This window comes from Bubalus kerabau, chromosome 10 (genome assembly GCF_029407905.1).
Source record: "Bubalus kerabau isolate K-KA32 ecotype Philippines breed swamp buffalo chromosome 10, PCC_UOA_SB_1v2, whole genome shotgun sequence".
In the NCBI taxonomy this organism is placed as follows: domain Eukaryota; kingdom Metazoa; phylum Chordata; class Mammalia; order Artiodactyla; family Bovidae; genus Bubalus; species Bubalus kerabau.
Window position 1 is genome coordinate 57,798,820 of NC_073633.1, and position 18,059 is coordinate 57,816,878.

General features: G+C 42.1%; 1 protein-coding gene across 7 annotated transcripts in view; it reads right to left on the bottom strand.

The window, feature by feature from the left end:
- The window catches only part of CGNL1 (cingulin like 1), a 169,612-nt gene that overhangs the window by 104,166 nt on the left and 47,387 nt on the right, over nucleotides 1–18,059 (bottom strand). For 6 of the 7 annotated variants that reach the window (XM_055537840.1, XM_055537835.1, XM_055537837.1 and 3 more), the window contains 3 exons: nucleotides 3,445–5,037; nucleotides 2,549–2,643; nucleotides 645–750 (listed from right to left, as the gene is read on the bottom strand). In XM_055537840.1, the coding sequence (XP_055393815.1) occupies nucleotides 645–750; nucleotides 2,549–2,643; nucleotides 3,445–5,022 (1,779 nt within the window). In that variant the 5' untranslated portion in view covers nucleotides 5,023–5,037. Of the gene's footprint in view, nucleotides 1–644; nucleotides 751–2,548; nucleotides 2,644–3,444; nucleotides 5,038–13,962; nucleotides 14,113–18,059 lie in introns of those variants that run through there. The other variant, XM_055537839.1, reaches the window with a different exon arrangement.

An 18,059-nucleotide genomic window follows, 5' to 3' on the forward strand; every position in this document is an offset into this window, starting at 1 on the left:
ATCCTGCTTCCCTTCGTGGCACAAAGTATGTCCAGCATTTAGCAGATGCTCACTAAATAAGAGATGACTCCCTTAACCAAAAAAATTTCCCAAGTCCCAACTCAACAGTCCCAAGTCCCCAATATAATAAATTATAAACAGGCAGATTTTCTTAAAAAAAAAAAAAAAAAATTTGGCCCCACTCCACTCCTTCCTCTCCCTTCAGCCCACACGGGTCAGCCCATCAGTCTCTCTTTCATATTCTCCAGTTTGATTCTCTAATTTTTTATTCTCTGAAGTTTGAGAATGTGTGTCCAAGCCTATTCATACTTACCTTTCAAACCTGCCTACTATAATGCTAGGGTTCTCCATCTAATGCTTCATTTTTCCTAGTCTTCTTTTCCCTTTCTAAATTTTACCACCTATCACTTTGTCCTGTTTTATTTTACAGATTTTTTTAAAAGTAAAATTTCTTAAAACCTTTCTAGAAAACAGGCAGATGCAAATTACCAACAGTGAAAGCATGCTGTTCCATCTTTGGTACTGCCTACTACACGGCAAACTCCCCACTTCCTGCTGCAACCAAAAGTACAGACTGAAGAAAGCAATCTGCCTGCCATGCTCCATGTGAAATGCCCTCTACAAAGCACCAAGCTTCTCCTTACTTGATTATTTCCTTGCGTGCTCCCTGCTGCTCGAGATTTCAAAGTCTGGATTTTCTCAAACACCAGGTTGACCTTCCTCTTAGTAGCATCATCATTATCGGTGCTTCTGGAAAAGACACAGCAGAAAAAAATTTTAAAAAATGAAGGCATAACCGTTAGTCTCAGACTATTTTATGTGCCACAACACACAAACAATAAGCCCTTTAAGAAGATAAACTGGGACTTGCTTGGTGATCCAGTGGTTAAGAATCTGCCTGCCAATGCAGGGGATGCTGGTTCAATCCCTGGTCCAGGAAGTTTCCACATGCCACAGGGTAACAAAGCCCATGTGCCACAAATACTGAGGCTCACATGCCTAAAGCCCATGCTCTGCAACGAGAGAAGCCCAGGCACCACAACCAGTGAGTAGGCCCGGCTCACCCCAACTAGAGAAAGCCCTCACGCAGCAATGAAGACCCAGCACAGCACAGACAAAAACGAAAAATAAAATTTAACCAAAAAAAAGATAAACTGCAAGAGGAACAAATTAAGGTTCAGACAGAACCCACGTGAGGAGAACAGGATGGATAGGGCATTTTTTCCCAAAGAATTGGTTCTATTTTAACACTTGATTTGGGAGACAGGTTTTCATTTCCAGACATGTGAAAGAGACACAGGTACATACTAAATAAGCTTGAAGATGACATCCAATAAACATTTAGTCATCTATTTCTTGCCTAAATTAAATGACAAATATTTATTCCAACACGGAATCTCTCCTATATGTGTGTGACACTATGAATGCCCCACAATGATATTAAATTTGTTTTAGCCTTTGTTTAAAAAAATAAATCCCCCAAGCCAAGGTTGTCAACACGGCTGCCCTCTGTCTAGACTTTCACAGGTAATGGTCAGATAAAGTTCTATTAACAGCTAGGCACCCTGCACCTTTTATCACACATACCTGACACTTAAGTTAATAAGTTTCCTTAAATAAGTGTCTCCCACTAAAGTCTGTCTCAGTCTCTCAGTAAATCAAGGGCCAAAAAAAACCAAAAGAATGTAGAGAAACCATTTTAAACGTTAAAAGTTCTTCTACTTTAATTTTCTCATGGTAAAACCCTTCACAGAAAGACACTAATAACTAGTTCTTAGTTAGCAGAATCTCTTTACTTTTTTTTCCTTCAAAAGAGCCCCTATCTTATATTTTGAATGACTCTGTCAGCTCTACATTACTGACAGAAAATTCTAAGCCACAATACAAAACTATGAAGTGTTCTGATACCAATGAGTATTTTTGCCAAGTGACTTTCAGTCATGTCAGAGTATAAAGCTTTTCTTCTTTTTAATCATATCTGATGAGAGAACTGAAACAGAAACTTCAAATTCCTGGCCTAGAATCCCAGCTTATTTGGTATCTAAGTAAGGACTGAAAACCAGATCATTCAAACTCAACCTTCCCAGATAAGTAAGTGGAAAGCACAGCTTTTAAATGACTCATACATGCTTTAAAAATAATGGAAGCAGGGGCTCCCCGCCAACGTCAATTCTGGGGAAAGGAGGTGTTTTTATTTGTAACTTATAATAAGGGACGATTGATTACATTTGTGTATACAGAGGCAAACTCAAGTCAATGACTGATTCAATTCAAAACTGAATAGACAGTCTTCCTAAAATCTTAGTGGAGAGTCATAGTCATTTTGAACTTTTAAAGTATGATGTCGTTCCCTACATTTCCTTCCCCTTCTTCACCCTCCTCCACCCAAGTCTCAAATGCTGTTATGAAAACTCCAGCCACGGAGCCCGAACCCTGAAATGGCTCACACAGGGCAGGAAGGAAGCACGAAACACAAGGTCTCAGAAGAGGAAAGTAAGAAGCCCACCATAAAGGACAATACTGTGCTCCTTGAAGGAAAATCACTAACCCTTCTTTGAGGTAATTGTAAAGTATCTGCTTGGCCGTCTCCTCGTTGGTTTGCTGAGTGAGCTCCTGCTGGCCTTTTAACAGATCCGGTGTGGCCTGGAACACAATGTCTGTTATTAGATCACAGGATGAAGCTTCCAGGAAGAAGGCAACACCCCACAGCAGAAGCTTCCAAACACATTCCTACTTTCCAGAAAGAATTCCTCAGGTAAGGATGCTCATTACAACTGGTTCCACCACTTAGTAGCCCTGTAACCCTGGGCAACGTACTTAACTTTTCCTCACCTCAATTTTTCACCTGTAAATAAAAGTTAATAACACCTTCCTTCATGGGGTTGGTGAGATCCTGTAATACATAACAAATAGTGCCTGGCACTTACCAACTTTATAATCGATCTTATCACTATCATTATCTTTTTATTGTTACTACCAAAACACTAAATGTACCACTCAAAGAAATTCCATCACTTCAGGATAAACCTGAATTAGGATTAACCTAATTTCTCAGGACAGAAATTAATCCAGTCACTCAATGTCATGAGGAAAATTAACACATCTAAACAAAACAAATCTAAGCATGGAGCCTCTCTTTGTTTTTTGAAAACAAATTCTGCATACTTTCAGATTTTACACAAACACAAAAAGAAAAATCGAGTCTCTCAATTATGTTTGATAAGTTACTGCACAAACAAGAACACGACAGGAATCTAGGGTTACTTAATTAGTTTAGAAAAATGAATGATTGGCAGGTCATAATCTGTAGGGGAAAACTCTAAAAAATAATACTAATTCAAGATGATACAATTACTGATTCAAGATGGAAGATACCTATTCCTTCAGCCAGGAATAGATGGAGATCGTTTAGAAGGGAAACAAAATGACTCCCACCAGAATTACCTGAGTATTTGAGGTGGAAGTAAACGTCTTCACGGAAATCCTCTTGGTCCCTGAATCAGGGGAAGTCGCCAGCGCCCGATTCTGTAACATCAGCGTAGCCGTGGCTGTTTTGATTTCCTCCTCCTTCTTAGTCTGTGCTGGGAGGGAGGATGTGCGCCCAGTCGGACTTTCCTGAGCACCTTTGTTTTCTGGAACTTTCCCGTCTTTGTTCTGCAGGGGCGGCCTGGGCTGGGCTCCCAGCAGCCTGGCGAAGGCGCGCCCCCCGCCTTGCCTGCCCCGGTGCTCCTGCGCACGCGGCGGGCACACCTGTGACGGCCGCAGCAGGTGTTCGCTGGACTTGCCCAGGTTCCTGCTGAATTCCGTTAGGTACTCCGAGTTCCCCTGGAGACCGAAAGGAAAGGCACTGTCCACACTTCGGGACCTTTTCCTGTCTTCTGGGTTGATCCTGTTTCTCTTCCCAGACCTGCCTCTTCTCTGCATCCCAGGTTTTTGGTCAAATTTTTCAATCAACTGATCCACGCCAGGAATCGATCCCGTGTCAATATCCCGCCCAGTTCCAGGCAAGAAGGGGATGTACCTTCTGTTTTCGTGACGATTCACATTGTCGGCGTGGATGGCACATTCTTGATCATCGAGTAAAAATCTGTACAAAGAGTTGGCTGAAGTGGGAGTCGTGGATGATGAGGAGGATCTCCGGGACCGGGCTCCGTCCAGCACCGGCCCGGCTGAGTCCTGGCGCCGGAAGGGAAGCACATCCGGTCTGGTTTTCTTGGCTTCGGGGTGGGCTTGCAGGCTGGGGGTGGGCAGGGGCCTCCCGCTAGGGGCAAGAGCCTCCTCTGCCAGACATTCCTTGCTGCAGCTCTGAACGTTCACACACACCGAGGTCTGCTTTTTGGGGTCGTCGATGACCACGGAGCTGCACAGACGGATGGCCGTCACATTGGACCTGGCCGGGTCTTCGGAGGAAGGGCTGGTAGGCTGGGAATGGCTAGGTTTGGGCATGCAAGTCCAGGCCTTCTTATTGTTGGTCCCTTCTTCTCTTAAAGCTTTCAGCCAACTGGTTTCAGGAGGCTGGTGATTTTTCAAGCTCAACTCATTCTTTTCAGGATCATAGGGCTGTAGAAGCTCTGGATGCCTCTCAAAGTTCAGCATGGGGGATGCTTTCCTTGGCTCCTCTTTGCGCTCTAGAGCCCCATTCTTGCCCTCAAAGACAGAGGGCTGTTTCAGGTTTCTTACTGGGCCAGGTGGGGCATATGGGTTTTCTGGGAGCTGCAGTTCTTCTGCACTGCTCTCTTCCACCACAGACCCCTTGCTGGGATGGAGGGGCAGGTTGTTTATCATTGGAGCTGGAAACGATGGCCCGTTTTCAGAAAAAGACGTGCCTGCCAGACACTGCTCTGTGTTATTGAGGACTATGTAGGGGTGGCCATCAATGCCCTGGACCCGAATACTGACACCGTAGGAGCCTGCCTTAGCATGCTGGGAATTCCTGGACTTTCTGGTTTCATCACTTGCGAGTCTCAGATGGACACCATATTCCTGTTGCACATGTTGATATTCACCAAAATACAGCTCCATGGTTCACTGGTCCCACTACCAGGGAAAAAGATGGGGTAAAAAGAGGACATTAAGTTAAAATTACATCTCTTTAAATAAAGATTATGAGAGAAAACTTGCAAAGTTCAGGGAAAAGAAAACACTTTTAATATAATACCAAATGCTCTTTCAAACAGGCCCTTCTGGATGCCAGGGGCCCATGTGACCGTGGTGTTTGTCAACACCGAGCATGAACCCTGGCCTTAGGAGGGATGACTGGCGAGATGACTGATGCCTTTAGCACAGCTTAATTATTCTCTCTAGCTGTGCCGGTTGCCCTGTTTTTTTCCTTAGTTCATTTCCTCACACTTTGTCTATTTATTTTTAACCAGTAGGGTGTTCAAGCTTACCAGCATTTGAGAACAAGATACTTTTCCATGAAAATAATTAATAAGAGCTAAGGTATTCTGATGCTTATTTCTCTTTTTTCAAAACTTAATTTTCCTGTCAAAACCCTTTCAAGCTTCTTTATGCACAATGCTGCTTTGAAAGCTTTATAATTATTTATTTGGATACACTGTTTAAAACATTTTTTACTTTAAGGAATCAAACGGTAATGATTAAAAATAAATTTTTTTTTAAACAAAAAAGTTTAAGGAACATAAGGACCTGAAAAATGCTATTAAAACCTGAAAATTCAGGTCTCTTTATTTTCTGATGGGTCCTAATGCCAAGAATCACTGTCTTCACCCCTCTTGTGTGTGACCACCCTCGTCAAGAGACTGCATACAGATCACTAGGCAGGTCGCCCCAGCCGCCCCACACTCAGAGGTTCTCTCACCAGAAATTCACTACTCTCACTCTGAAAACTCCGACAGCCATGGAGAGGCAGGAAGAGCAAAAACAACTGGTCACAGAAAACTGCTATCTTATTTTTTTCACTGTTAGCAGCATTTTTAAGTTTTCTTTCTATTCTGGCGTCACTCTAGTAGCATATTCTCCAAGAAAATCATCTATTTGATCCACATTTTCAAATTTATTTGCAGAGAATTTTGCAATGTATAAATCACTTCGTCTCCTCTATATTTCTTACTTTCTGGTTTCATTTGTGCTTTCTTCACCTATTACTTTTGCAGGTAAAATACACGTCTACATATTTTTTTTAAATTGTTGTTCCCCTAGAGAACTAGCTTAGACTTATCAATCATTTCTTTTTTTCTTAATTTTCTAATTTACTGAGGTCTAGTTTGATAATTATTCTTTCCTTCTGCTTTCCTTTATTCTGTTGTATTTCCAGTTTCTTGACTTGTATGCTTCATTTGTTTTTCACTCTTTCATCATAGTCCACAAATTTTGATATGTGACTATGTCAGGAATAGTGTTGGTTCCTAATGAACAGATGCCAAATAGCAACTTAAGAATTAGGATATTTTTCCCCCCAGAGATAGGAAGTTCAGAGCTGGAATAGATGCCAGGATATTTCTGAGGAATACCTCTTTTATCTTTCTACTCATCTACTTTTAGCATGTATTAGACAACTTATAATTACAAGATAGCTGATCCAGCATCACACACACAAGTTTATTAGGCCATACGCGTCAACCTTTTTAAAGAGCTTTCTTGGAGGGCTCACCCACCAGTAATCCCTTGCACCTTATTGGTGAGAACTTAATCATGGATGGGGATGAGGATGACTTGTAGGTCATTCCCACCTACAAGAAAGGATTGGGAAATAGGGTGGTTTTTTTTGTTTTTTTAAGCTGGTCATTGACACTCTCAAAGTCAATGTTCTGTTGGTAAAAAGAGAGGAGAATGGACATTGGGAAGGCAGCCAGTAGTTTCCACCATGGAAATGTTTCTATTATTATTTTCTAGATAGTTTCAATTCGTGGTTTTGATTTATTTGACAAAAAAGTTGTTTTTGAGGAAGTTTTTGCATATCTGGTGTGTTTGCTGTGTTGTTTTGGCTTGGGGGATCTTTATCTATGTTGTTAACTTATATTTGCACTGCATTATGGTCAGAAAATGAAGTCACCATAGTTCCCTGTGACTTCCACTGGTTAGGACTGCAGTGCTGAGGGCACAGGTTCAGTCCCCAGCTGGGGAACTAAGATCTGCAAACTGCATGGAGCAGCCAAAAAAACAAAGTGAAGTCACTATTCTTTCTTTCTTTTTAAGTGTATTGAGATTTCTTTTGTAGGCAAATACATAGATAATTTTTGTCAATGTTTAATTGGTGCTGGATGTGGTTTCTATTTTAAGCAATGGCATTTACAAAGTACAGGCTTCCCAGGTGGCACTAGTGGTAAAGAACCTACCTGCCAATGCAATATATATCCATTTAATATACCCTTAGCAATGATTTAGTTCAATTATACCACATGCGTTCACGCTTAGCCACTCAGTCGTGTCCAAATTTTTGCAATCCTTTTGGACTGTAGCCTGCCAGGCTCCTCTGTCCATGGGATTTTTCAGGTGAGAATACTGGAGTGGGTTGCCATTTCCTCTTCCAGAGGATCTTCTCAACCCAAGGATCAAATCTGGGTCTCCTGCATCACAGGTGGATTCTTTACCTGCTGAGCCATCAGGGAAGCCGTCCACATTTGTCTCTCTGATTTGTCTCGGGCCTTCCTGGGTATTTTGTCTCTTACCACTAGCTTAGCACCATCAGTTTGCTTGATGGTTATTTTAAATGTAAATCACGTTAGATATCACCTCTCATTTAACAGATAGGAACAGCTTCGATACACGTACCTGCAGTGTTCATCATCTCACCGATTCCAATGAGTTTATAATGTCTACTTGCATTTTCAGAGTGATATTACTAACATTTTAAATAATTTAATTTTTAACCAACATAAAATAAGATATAATGAAAACCTGTACTTTTCAGCTTCCTATCCCCAATCCTGATCACATTCCTCAGAGGAAACCAATTGCAAATTGTAGCTCTTTCTCCTCCATGTTGCTGACTAAAATACCTAGCTGCGATTTCTTAATCTATCATTTTTACATATTGTAGATGACACACACACGTACAACACATGAATTTCTCATTCTGTTAGCTTCCCAACAATAAAATCAAGAGCCAATTGTGTTTACATTATTGTGATAATATAATAATATATACTGAACAGCCAAATGGTAGACTCTGGTTACTTTTCCTTTCTCCTATAACTTTAATTTTTCTAGAGGTAGTAACTGCTGTTTTTGCTTATCTTGTTTTCTATATACCTACCCTTAAATCTCTTCATCAGCTATATCACATCCATTAGATGCTTTCCAGTATTAATTTGCAGATGATAAAAGTATCAGATTATTTGGTGATCTTCTCCCGTGATGACCTACCCTCCACCCCAACATTAGGTTTCAGCTGCTCTCTTCCCTTTGTGCTACATTGTTTCCCAAGTTCTTTGTCTGCCTCTTTCTTAGTTACTGAATTGTCCTGATGAAGCACAAGTCCAATAACTTTTTTTTTTTTGGCCACACCCCACAGCTTGTGGGATCTTAGTTCCTTGTCAAGAGATCAAACCTGTGCCTGATGTGCCACCAGAGAATTCCAATAACTTTTAAAGAAAAGGAAAAAATTGTTTGAGACTTTGTATTGTGAAAAACGACTTTATTCTATGCTTACTTTTGAATGATAGTCTAGCTGGATTTAGAATCCTGGTTATAACTTTCCCGTCAGATTTTTAAATATTACTTCATTATCTTCTAGGTTCTAAGGATGCTATTAAGAATTCTGATGCTATTATGATATCCTTTCCTCTGTGCGTGCCCTGTTTATTTTTTCTGAAAGTTTTTATGACCTTTTCTTTGTCCTTGGTGTTCCAAAATTTCAAAATGACATTACCCCATGAGGATTTTACTAAACTGGTGCTTTTACAAAACATGAGCACTTAACGTATTCCTTCAATCTGGAAATTCACTTTAGTGCTATGAAATGTTCTTACATTATTTCTGTGATAATGTTCAGAGAATCCTTTTCTTCTGTTCTTTGTGTTTGCATTATCAGTAATGTTGAGTCTTCTAGACTGAATTTCAATTTTTCATATTTCTTTTCTCATCTACTCCTATGCTCTATCTTTTTTTCTAATTTTTTTAGAAATACATCCTCAAATTCTTTTAAATTCAAGTATTTCATGTTTAATTTCCATTATTTCTTTATTCTTCTCTAACTGTTTTTCTTTCTTAAGTGCTGTTCGCATTTTGAACATGAAAACAGCTTCTCACTCTGAGAAGCTCTTTATTATAGTATATTATATTATAATTTTTTTCAAAAAATGCAGTTTCTCTGCTGTCTGCAACATCTCCATCTTCTGCAAGTTTTCTCCTTTCTGGTTTGTTTGGGCCCCCGTCTTTCATGTTGAAAGCCTTCCTAATATGACTTGGATCTTTGGCTGCCTGATCCTATTTAAGAAGGAAATATTAATATAATAGTAAAAGCAGGTTGGAGTATCTGTATATATGGAGAGGAATTATTAACTGGCAAACTTCCAAGTTATGTGGAAGGGAAAGTGCTGAGCTTTCCACTAAAGGATTCACACATTTCAGTATCTGGGGTCATTTTTCTCTGGAGCCAACTGATTTCCCAAGAATCCTCCAGTCCACTGCTGGGGCTGCAACAGGGCTGGCTGCTGGCCTTTGGGACAGGGCAGGGGGCCAACATGGAGGTCCCAGCATGAATTCAGCAGCCGTTTTCAGTCACCTATGACTGCTTCCAACATCCTTCTGTTTTCAGTCAGCCATGCCTGCTTCCAACATCATTCCAGTTCAGTTTCCCCAGAGAAGAGAGCTCTGATCTGCTGCTAGGGGGTGAGGGAAAGGGCAGGGGATGCCCAGATATCTGGTACAAAGCGGAGACCCTGGAAATCTAACTGCCCCAGTTCTCAAAGCACCTACGTATCGGGTTGGCCCTGAACCCTGCCTTCCACTGTAACCTATGCCTTCCATTTTTGAGCCACTCAGCAGCTCCACAGGCAAATCACCTCATTTATACACTGCAGGTACCTCAGGATGAAGCATCTCTCACCCTGCTGTTAATAATTACCACCCCACTTGCTTTCAGAGCTCTCCTCCACTAAGTCTCCACTGCCATTCTTTGTCTTTGGAGGTTTAATTTTTATTCCTTTACTATCTTCTGAGTGGGATTTTTTTTTTTACTCTTTTAGCCATGCCAAATAGCATGTGGGATCTTAGTTCCCCGACCAGGGATCAAACCCAAGCCTTCTGCACTGGCAACACACAGTCTTAATCACTGGACCACCAGGGAAGTCCCTGAGTGGGATTTTTGTAAAGGGGATTTCTAGCATATCCAGCTGGACAAAATTAATAATGTTTGTAAAACACTTAATCCTAGAACAAGAACAGCAAACGTAGCTTAGATGAAACAACGCACGCAGGCCAAGACCACAATGACCAAGGGGTGTGTCTTGATCTCTCATTTCCAAGCAGTGCTGGCATGTTTTATTCTGCATCTCTAGTAGAGTCCGTACTCATTAAAATTTATAACAAATATTATTTTTAACAGAAGAGCTTCTGTAAAAATTTATTCAGTGTGATGCTTTTTAAAAATATTTACTAAATGAAGTCATTTTACCCATAATCTCCTCTTACACTGAGGCTGAGTTTTCTATGAAAATATTTCTCCTAATATTTATTAATAAAATTCTTTTCTAAGGTTTGTAGTCCTTTTCATTAGCTGCTACACTACAGTCAACACTAATTACATTTCAATCTTTGAGTAAGGCTACCTTGGTTTATTACATTCTTAGCTCCCTGTTAGCAAATTAATCCGCATATGTGAATTTCATGAAATGTCCACAATTTACATTTCCTTGACAACAGACCTCAATCCGGGATTTTCACAGAATGACATTTCTCACCTGGGCACGGGTGTCATAAGCAAATGTGGATTTCCTTCCCAATCACAGTGTAAACACTGAATTAATGAATGGATTTAAGGACAGCTAATCTCTGTCTTCAGCCACTAGGCTGTATCACCCTCCTAATGCATTCTACCACAGCACACTTGTTCAGTCAGGGACTAAACCCAACCAAAGACTTACATAATTTGGCAGTAAATGCTGACCAACTGCCAGGATGTAACATTGTGGCACTTGGCAAATAAAAGAGGTGTTCTGGAGTGGAAATAATGCTTTTGGGAAAGACCGCTAAATGATGATAATTGCTTTAGTTAGCAAGATCAATGAGTGTGTGTGTAAGAACAAAGAGCTTAGCACTTGGCAGAACTATGAACATATGCCAGATAGAAACATTTCCTCTCTGGGCCATCACATGTTACCAGCTGAGCCTGGAGATTAGTCACAATGCCGGGCCACAACTCCCACCCCCACCCCCCAACTCAAGTTCCCAGTGCCACCTCCAGCCCATTCCACCTCCAGCCCATCCCAGAGGCCCTCATGGCTACTGAAGATATTCAGCCAGATGATGAGAAACCTCCCCATGTGCTTTGCCGTCCATCCAGAGCACAGCAGTCCCCATCAGCCAGGCCCCAGCACCCAGTAGGGCACCTGGCACAGGACAGGGACTCTGTCTTTGGACATTTGCTTGGAATGAATAATTCTATCTGATCGTGCAAGTCATTTGAGAGAGTGTTTAAAGTAGGCACAGGGAGCTGATGAGCCCGTGTACAGTCATAAACTTCATTCCAGAAAATAAGAAATGAGCCACCAACCAAAAATTAATTTCCCCTGAATGGGCTTTGGTGACTGCCTCATTCAGAGGGAAGCCACTGCCGGTCTGACAATACAAGTTAACACCTCTTATGAGTGGACAAAATGTTCACTCCAAAAGGACTTGCCTGTGGGACTGGTGGGAAGAATGAATTTTGTGCAGGAGTAGCCACATTAGACCCTCAACAACATAAAAGTGAAAATCAGAGTGTGGAACAGTCAACAACAAAGCAAAGTGCATACCAATCTTTCAATGTACTCCCAAACAGGACAGAAAGAGGCAGCCTTGCCTAAAGTAAGCTTTATTTTCTATTTCTTTCTTCCTATCTATCAATCCCTCCATCCATCCATTCTGTAGGGGGAAAAAAACAACAACAAAGGAAACTAAACAAACTTATAAGATTTCAAAGGAAATGTCTTACACACAAGTCTTCAGAATTCCCTGAGAAAACAATTTCAGAAATAGACTGAGGCTTGAAAATGATGGCAGAGTGGCTGTCTACCTTACAGACTTAAGTATGATTTGAATGTCCTTAAATGAGCATGATGACCAAAACTTTTCTACCTGGGGTGGTGGGGGGGAAGATTACAATACTGAGTGCTGTAGCTTCCCCTGAAAGTCACCTTGCACAAAAAGGGAGGGTGGCAAAGAGAAAAGAAAAGCCTGTAGGAAGGCTCCTTTTATACTATGGTTGTAGACTTTGGAGAATCAACCAGGGGTCTGAAGATCAGCGGTCACAGGGACTCACTACCCGGATCACAGTCAGGGCAGAGCATGGACACCAAGCTGGCCTCCCTGGGATCCTCACCTCACCTCTGAGGTGCAGCCCTCTACTGCCCCACCCCATGTATGGTCCCCCACCACATCAGTCTCTGCTCCACTTCTGGTTTTGATCCCACTCCTCTTTCATATTCCCCACTTTACCTTTAAAATTCAGTGGTCTTTTATACTTCACATGGTCTAAAAGAAATCAGAATTCACATCCAAAAAATGTTTCAGAAACGTTATTCGTCCTTCTTCCCCTCTTGACCCCTGAAGTTATTTCTAAAAGTTCTTCTGGGGCTTCCCTGGTGGCTCAGTGGTAAAGAATCTGCCTGTCAATGCAGGAGACATGGGTTTCGATCCCTGATCCAGGAAGACCCCACATGCTACGAGGCAACTAAGCCAGTGCACCACAACTACTGAGCCTACTCTCTGGCATCTGCAAGCCACAAATACTGAGCCCACGTGCTGCAGCTACTGAAGCCTGTGTGCCTGCAGAGCTTCAAGAGAAGCCACAGCAATGAGAAGTCCGAACACCGAAACCAGAGAGTAGCCCCCGCTTGACAAAACTAGCGAAAAGCCTGCACAACAATAAAGACCCAGAGCAGCAAAAATAAATAAATAAAAATTTTAAAGTTCTTCCACCAAGGCAAAGCTAAGACACCAAGTTTGCAATTCTGAAGACCAATAATGGAGAGAACAGCCAGGTGCAGGGGCCAGAAATGGGTCTAACACTGCTCTCAGATTAAATTCCAGCTCTGGACAAGTTGTTTAACTTCTCTGAGAGTTTTCCTATCTGTAAAGTCAGATTATTAATGGTGACTTCACAACATACTTGGGAAAATTAAATCACAGATCGTATGCTAAATGAAGTAGGAAATAATAAGTGAAAAAGAAGTGCCGTGTGGCATTTATGGCCACAAGAAAGCTGACTTTGATCATAAAACATTTTTAAATATCTCTGAGGCAGAGGCTAAAAACCCCACTGGTTAACCAAACAGCATTAACCACCAGCATCCTGAAATAATTTATTAACTAATTAAGAAACCAGAGGGTTGAGAAATCTAAAGCACAGTGCTATGTCCAGAGTGGAAATTTAATAAATAGTTATTGACTGAATAAACGCATGTCTTTATGTTGCCAGGTCCACAGACAAGTTCTTAACCAGACATAACAGATCCATGACATATGTGCTACAGTTTCCATATGGAGCCTGAGCACAAAACATATCGATACAGCATTGTCATTGAATTTTTATGTCCAAATCTAACTTCAAAAGCCCCCCTCAAAACCACATACATGCAGTTACTGTCCATCAGTCCGTTTGTGTGCTCAGTCACTCAGTCGTGCCTGACTCTGTGTGACCCCATGGACTGCCAGGCTGCAACCACGCCAGGCTCTCTCTTACATCATCTTATCTGGTCAGATCCTTGCAGCCCCATTTGTGAGGGAGTCTATTGATAATTTCTCCCATGGGAGATGCATAAGCTCTGAGAGACAGTAATTGCCCCCATGGTCTCATACCTGGCTTGGGGGCAGTGTCAGGAGTAAGACCCAGACCTTCTGTCCCTAAGATCTTCACTTTTCTTGAGCAGGAACCACATTTTCATTTTTCAGCTTCCCACAGTATCTGGTAGACTTCCCTGATGGCTCAGATGGCAAAGAATCTGCCTGCAATGCAGGAAACCCGGGGTTTGATTCCCTTGGTCAGGAAGAGACCCTGGAGAAGGAAATGGCAACTCCAATATTTTTGCCCAGAAAATTCCATGGACAGAGGAGCCTGCCAGGCTATAGTTTCTAGGGTCACAAAGAGTCGGACACGACTGAGCAACTAACACTTTCACAGCATCTGGTAGTTATCCTGACATGGTCATTGGATGTCTGTGAACCAGAACACGTCACCATGTCCCACTGCAGAGGGGTCTTTTGTCTATCCAAACTCAGTGGATGTGTGACTCCTCAGGGTGGCCTTCCTCTTTGCCATATCCCAGCACCCATAAATGAATGGAAGAATTAATAAATCATGTATGATGCAAACAGCTCTGAATCCCTTTTTAAAACTTCAACAATTAAAACAAAAAAGCCAAGGGTTTCCATAACAAATCTCCATGCCTTCCCGTCTCGCAAGTCCACTACCTCCAACTGGAATGTGTATCACTGTTTAAAACACTAAACTCTAATTGTCAGCATCACTGTGGCTTTTCTTCCCACCTCCAGATGCCACGTACACAAGATGCGTGTGTTCCAAAAGTAGAAATTAGGTCCTGGGGTTATCAAGCATCTCCTAAAGGGAGTAAAGGAACCCTCTGGAATTTCAACAATGCCAGTTGTAACGAGCCTCATTCCTGGAGCCTCTTCAAAGAGGATTTCTGCAAAGTGAATTCCAAAGCTAAACATCCTCCCCTGGAAGGTATGTGACACCCTCTGCAAAGTAGTTCTTCTTGGTCCTCGAAAAAAAATCAAACCAGGAAAATCTGTCCATCTTTGTCCTCATCAGGGAAAAAGACTGAGGGAGTTGGCATCATGAACAAACTTGTCCAAATGATTACAAAATTCAGAGCCCCCTGGAAGAGAAGGGTCCAGAGACATCCCTGTGGGCATGAATTCACAAACCACCCAGTCTCAAAAATGTATCAATCACAGTCGTTTGCATGGGACCCAGAAAGACTGTACTGGGAATAACAGACATCTGGAACCATCCACAGAAGCCTGAGTATCATACAGTGTGACTATTAAAAACAAAAAGATGATGATACTGTGGAGTCACCCAAAATATTAAAAAATAAAATTAAAATTAGCCTTCTAAAATAGAAACCTATGAGAATTCCCTAGCAGTCCAGTGGTTAGGACTTGGAGCTTTCATCTGCCAGGGTTTGATCCCTGGTCAGGGAACCAAAATCCTGACGTATGACCAAAACCAAAATATAAACACACAAAATAGAAACTCAGCAGAGTCCCACATGTATCAATTCAGGTCTGTTCTTCAAGACAGTTATGGTCCCAAAGTTTGATGACACCAGGGATTTTGTTTCCCAGTGCAATCTTCGGCCCCAGAATCGTCCTGGGTGGGCAGCAGGGGGAGGGGAACTCTCCCAGACCTCAAAGTCACCCCAACCACTAGAATCATGTTCTTACCAGTTACTCAGATAACTGAAGAGCTGACTGAAGTTTCAGATACTCTGAACATTTCCACGATCCTTGGCTCCCTCTCTCCTTTCCCGAAGCTGAAGTTTCAGATACTCTGAACATTTCCACGATCCTTGGCTCCCTCTCTCCTTTCCCGAAGCACTTCCACCCTGTCCCTGACTTCATATTCTGCTGTCTGCTGCCCTACCTAGTCTCCGTGACTTCACAGCTCCACATCACTGGGCTCATTTGTAAATATGAGAGCCTCAGATTCTACCTGGAAGTGCATATGGTCTGCATGTCTGTCCTCCCAAAATCCAGTCTTAAACGTTGAAATACTAACACATACATCCCCTCTACTCGCATGATGGCATTAGGAGGTGGGGCCTTGGGAAGATATTTAGATTATGAGGATGGAGCCCTTGTGAATAGGACCAGTGGCCTTATAAAAGAGACACCACTCCAAGATCCCTAGTCCCTTCCACCACATGAGGACGCAGCAAGAGAGCACCAGCTATGAATCAAGAAGAGGGCGTCACCAGAACACCACATGCTGCCACCTTCAGCCTCCAGAATGAGAAACAAGCTTCTGTTGTTCATAAGCCACCAGCCTTGGGGTTTCATTAGAGCAGCCCAAAGGGACTATGACATAAGTGATCAGGATATAAATGAACACATATACACAAATGAAACACATGTGGGGCAACCATCACTTCTCCTTAGAGCAAGAATCTGTCTCCCTCATGGGCCCCATTCCTAAGTACAGAATCCCTTCTGCTCTTGTTCCAGGAGCCAGGGGATGGCAGAAAGGTCTGGGGAGAAACCAGAACTGGGAGCTTCTCCTGCACGCCTTCCTAAGTCAGGCCCTGGCACTGGTGGGTAAAAGCTATCAACTCCATCATCTCTATCTTATATTTAAATAATCTATACTTGATACAGATGTCTCCAGTAAGAAATTTCACAATTCATACTGTTTTTCAATAGCCAGAAATTGAACCAGTAATCAGAACTTGAAGTTTCAGTTATATAAACAAACTAAAGTGTTATATATTCAAGCCTTTCAGGGTTTGTCAGTATGTATATTCTTTTGAATTCATATGAATATAAGTATTTTAAAATTTCTCTCTTGAAAGCATGCTAAAATTTAAAGGCCCACTCAGAGACTATACTATCCCTGTTTTGTCAAAAATAGCTTTTCACAAGCACTTTGGGAAGTTAAGACCTGTTCCAGGGTGTCCCTGTCCTCAGCTGCATTTGTAATACTGATTAATTCCTACTTAGTCTTTCATGTGCTTGCATAATGTACATATGTCTTTAAAGAAAAAACATTCTGAAAGGCCCTTTGTGCTCACTTAGCATGCAAATATAAGACAATTTTAGTTCTTATGACACAAGAAAATCAAGACAAATCTGCACGTTAAATACAAATATGATTTTTAAAACCAATACAATCCAACTTCACAACATGAATTTTAAATGCATGATAATGTAAATTTTGCTGAAATTAAATCACCATACATGCTGTGAACAGGAAACAGTCACCATTACAGGGCAGAAACCTTCCCTTGTGCAGGCTGCCACGAAAACACTGATTCTTCTCGCGGTATAACGGCCTCACTTGTGTGCTCAGTCCACCTCAGTTCTTTCCCAAGAGTTTACAACAATTAAAATATTATAATATAACCTGCAACCTAAACCATTATAAATGAGGCATTGGAATGAGAGGTAGAGACCAGTGGTCATCCAGCTCATCCAGGATATGCTGGTACTAACGTTTTATTTAATCTCTAATGAGTTCCTATTAAGAGCCATGCTAGACCCTCTCCTAGAACAGTTCCGAGAAGAGACAAAGTCCCCTCTTAGACTTACATTCAGGGGGCTGAGGGGGAGGGAAGAGATAGCAAGTAACTCACAGTGGCCCGTGCCATGAAGAAATAGAGCGGGGTGAGGAGAGAGAGCAAGGTGGTGGTGGTGAAGGTCCGTCATCAGATACAGTGGGCAAGCAAGGTCTCTCTGAGACAGGAACATCTGATTTGAAAGAGGAAGAGATCTCTGTAAGGCAGGCTAGGGCCAAGTAGAGGGCAAGCTGGAGCCACAGAGGAAGGGATGTGCTGGGCGCATCAGAGGATCAACACGAAAGCTGACCTGGGCATAACACAAGTGGAGATATGCAGAGGAGGGTGGGAGGGCAGAGCAGAGGGCAGGACAAAAACCATGAGGGTCTGTGGGCCTCAGGAAGACTCTGGGTCTTAACCCAAGTGGGGTGAAAACTCACCAGAAAGAGTCAAGGTGTTATTCCAAGTCAGGCTTCTCTTGTTGCCTTTGCTCTACAGCAAGAGAAGCCACCACAATGAGAAACCCGCATACCACAACTAGAGAGGGGCTCCCGCTGGTCGGGAGAAAGTTTGTGCCCAGCAGTGAAGACCCAATGCAGCCAAAAATTAGTTAAGTTTTTAAAAAAGAAATGCAAAATCCTACATCCCACCCCAGATCCA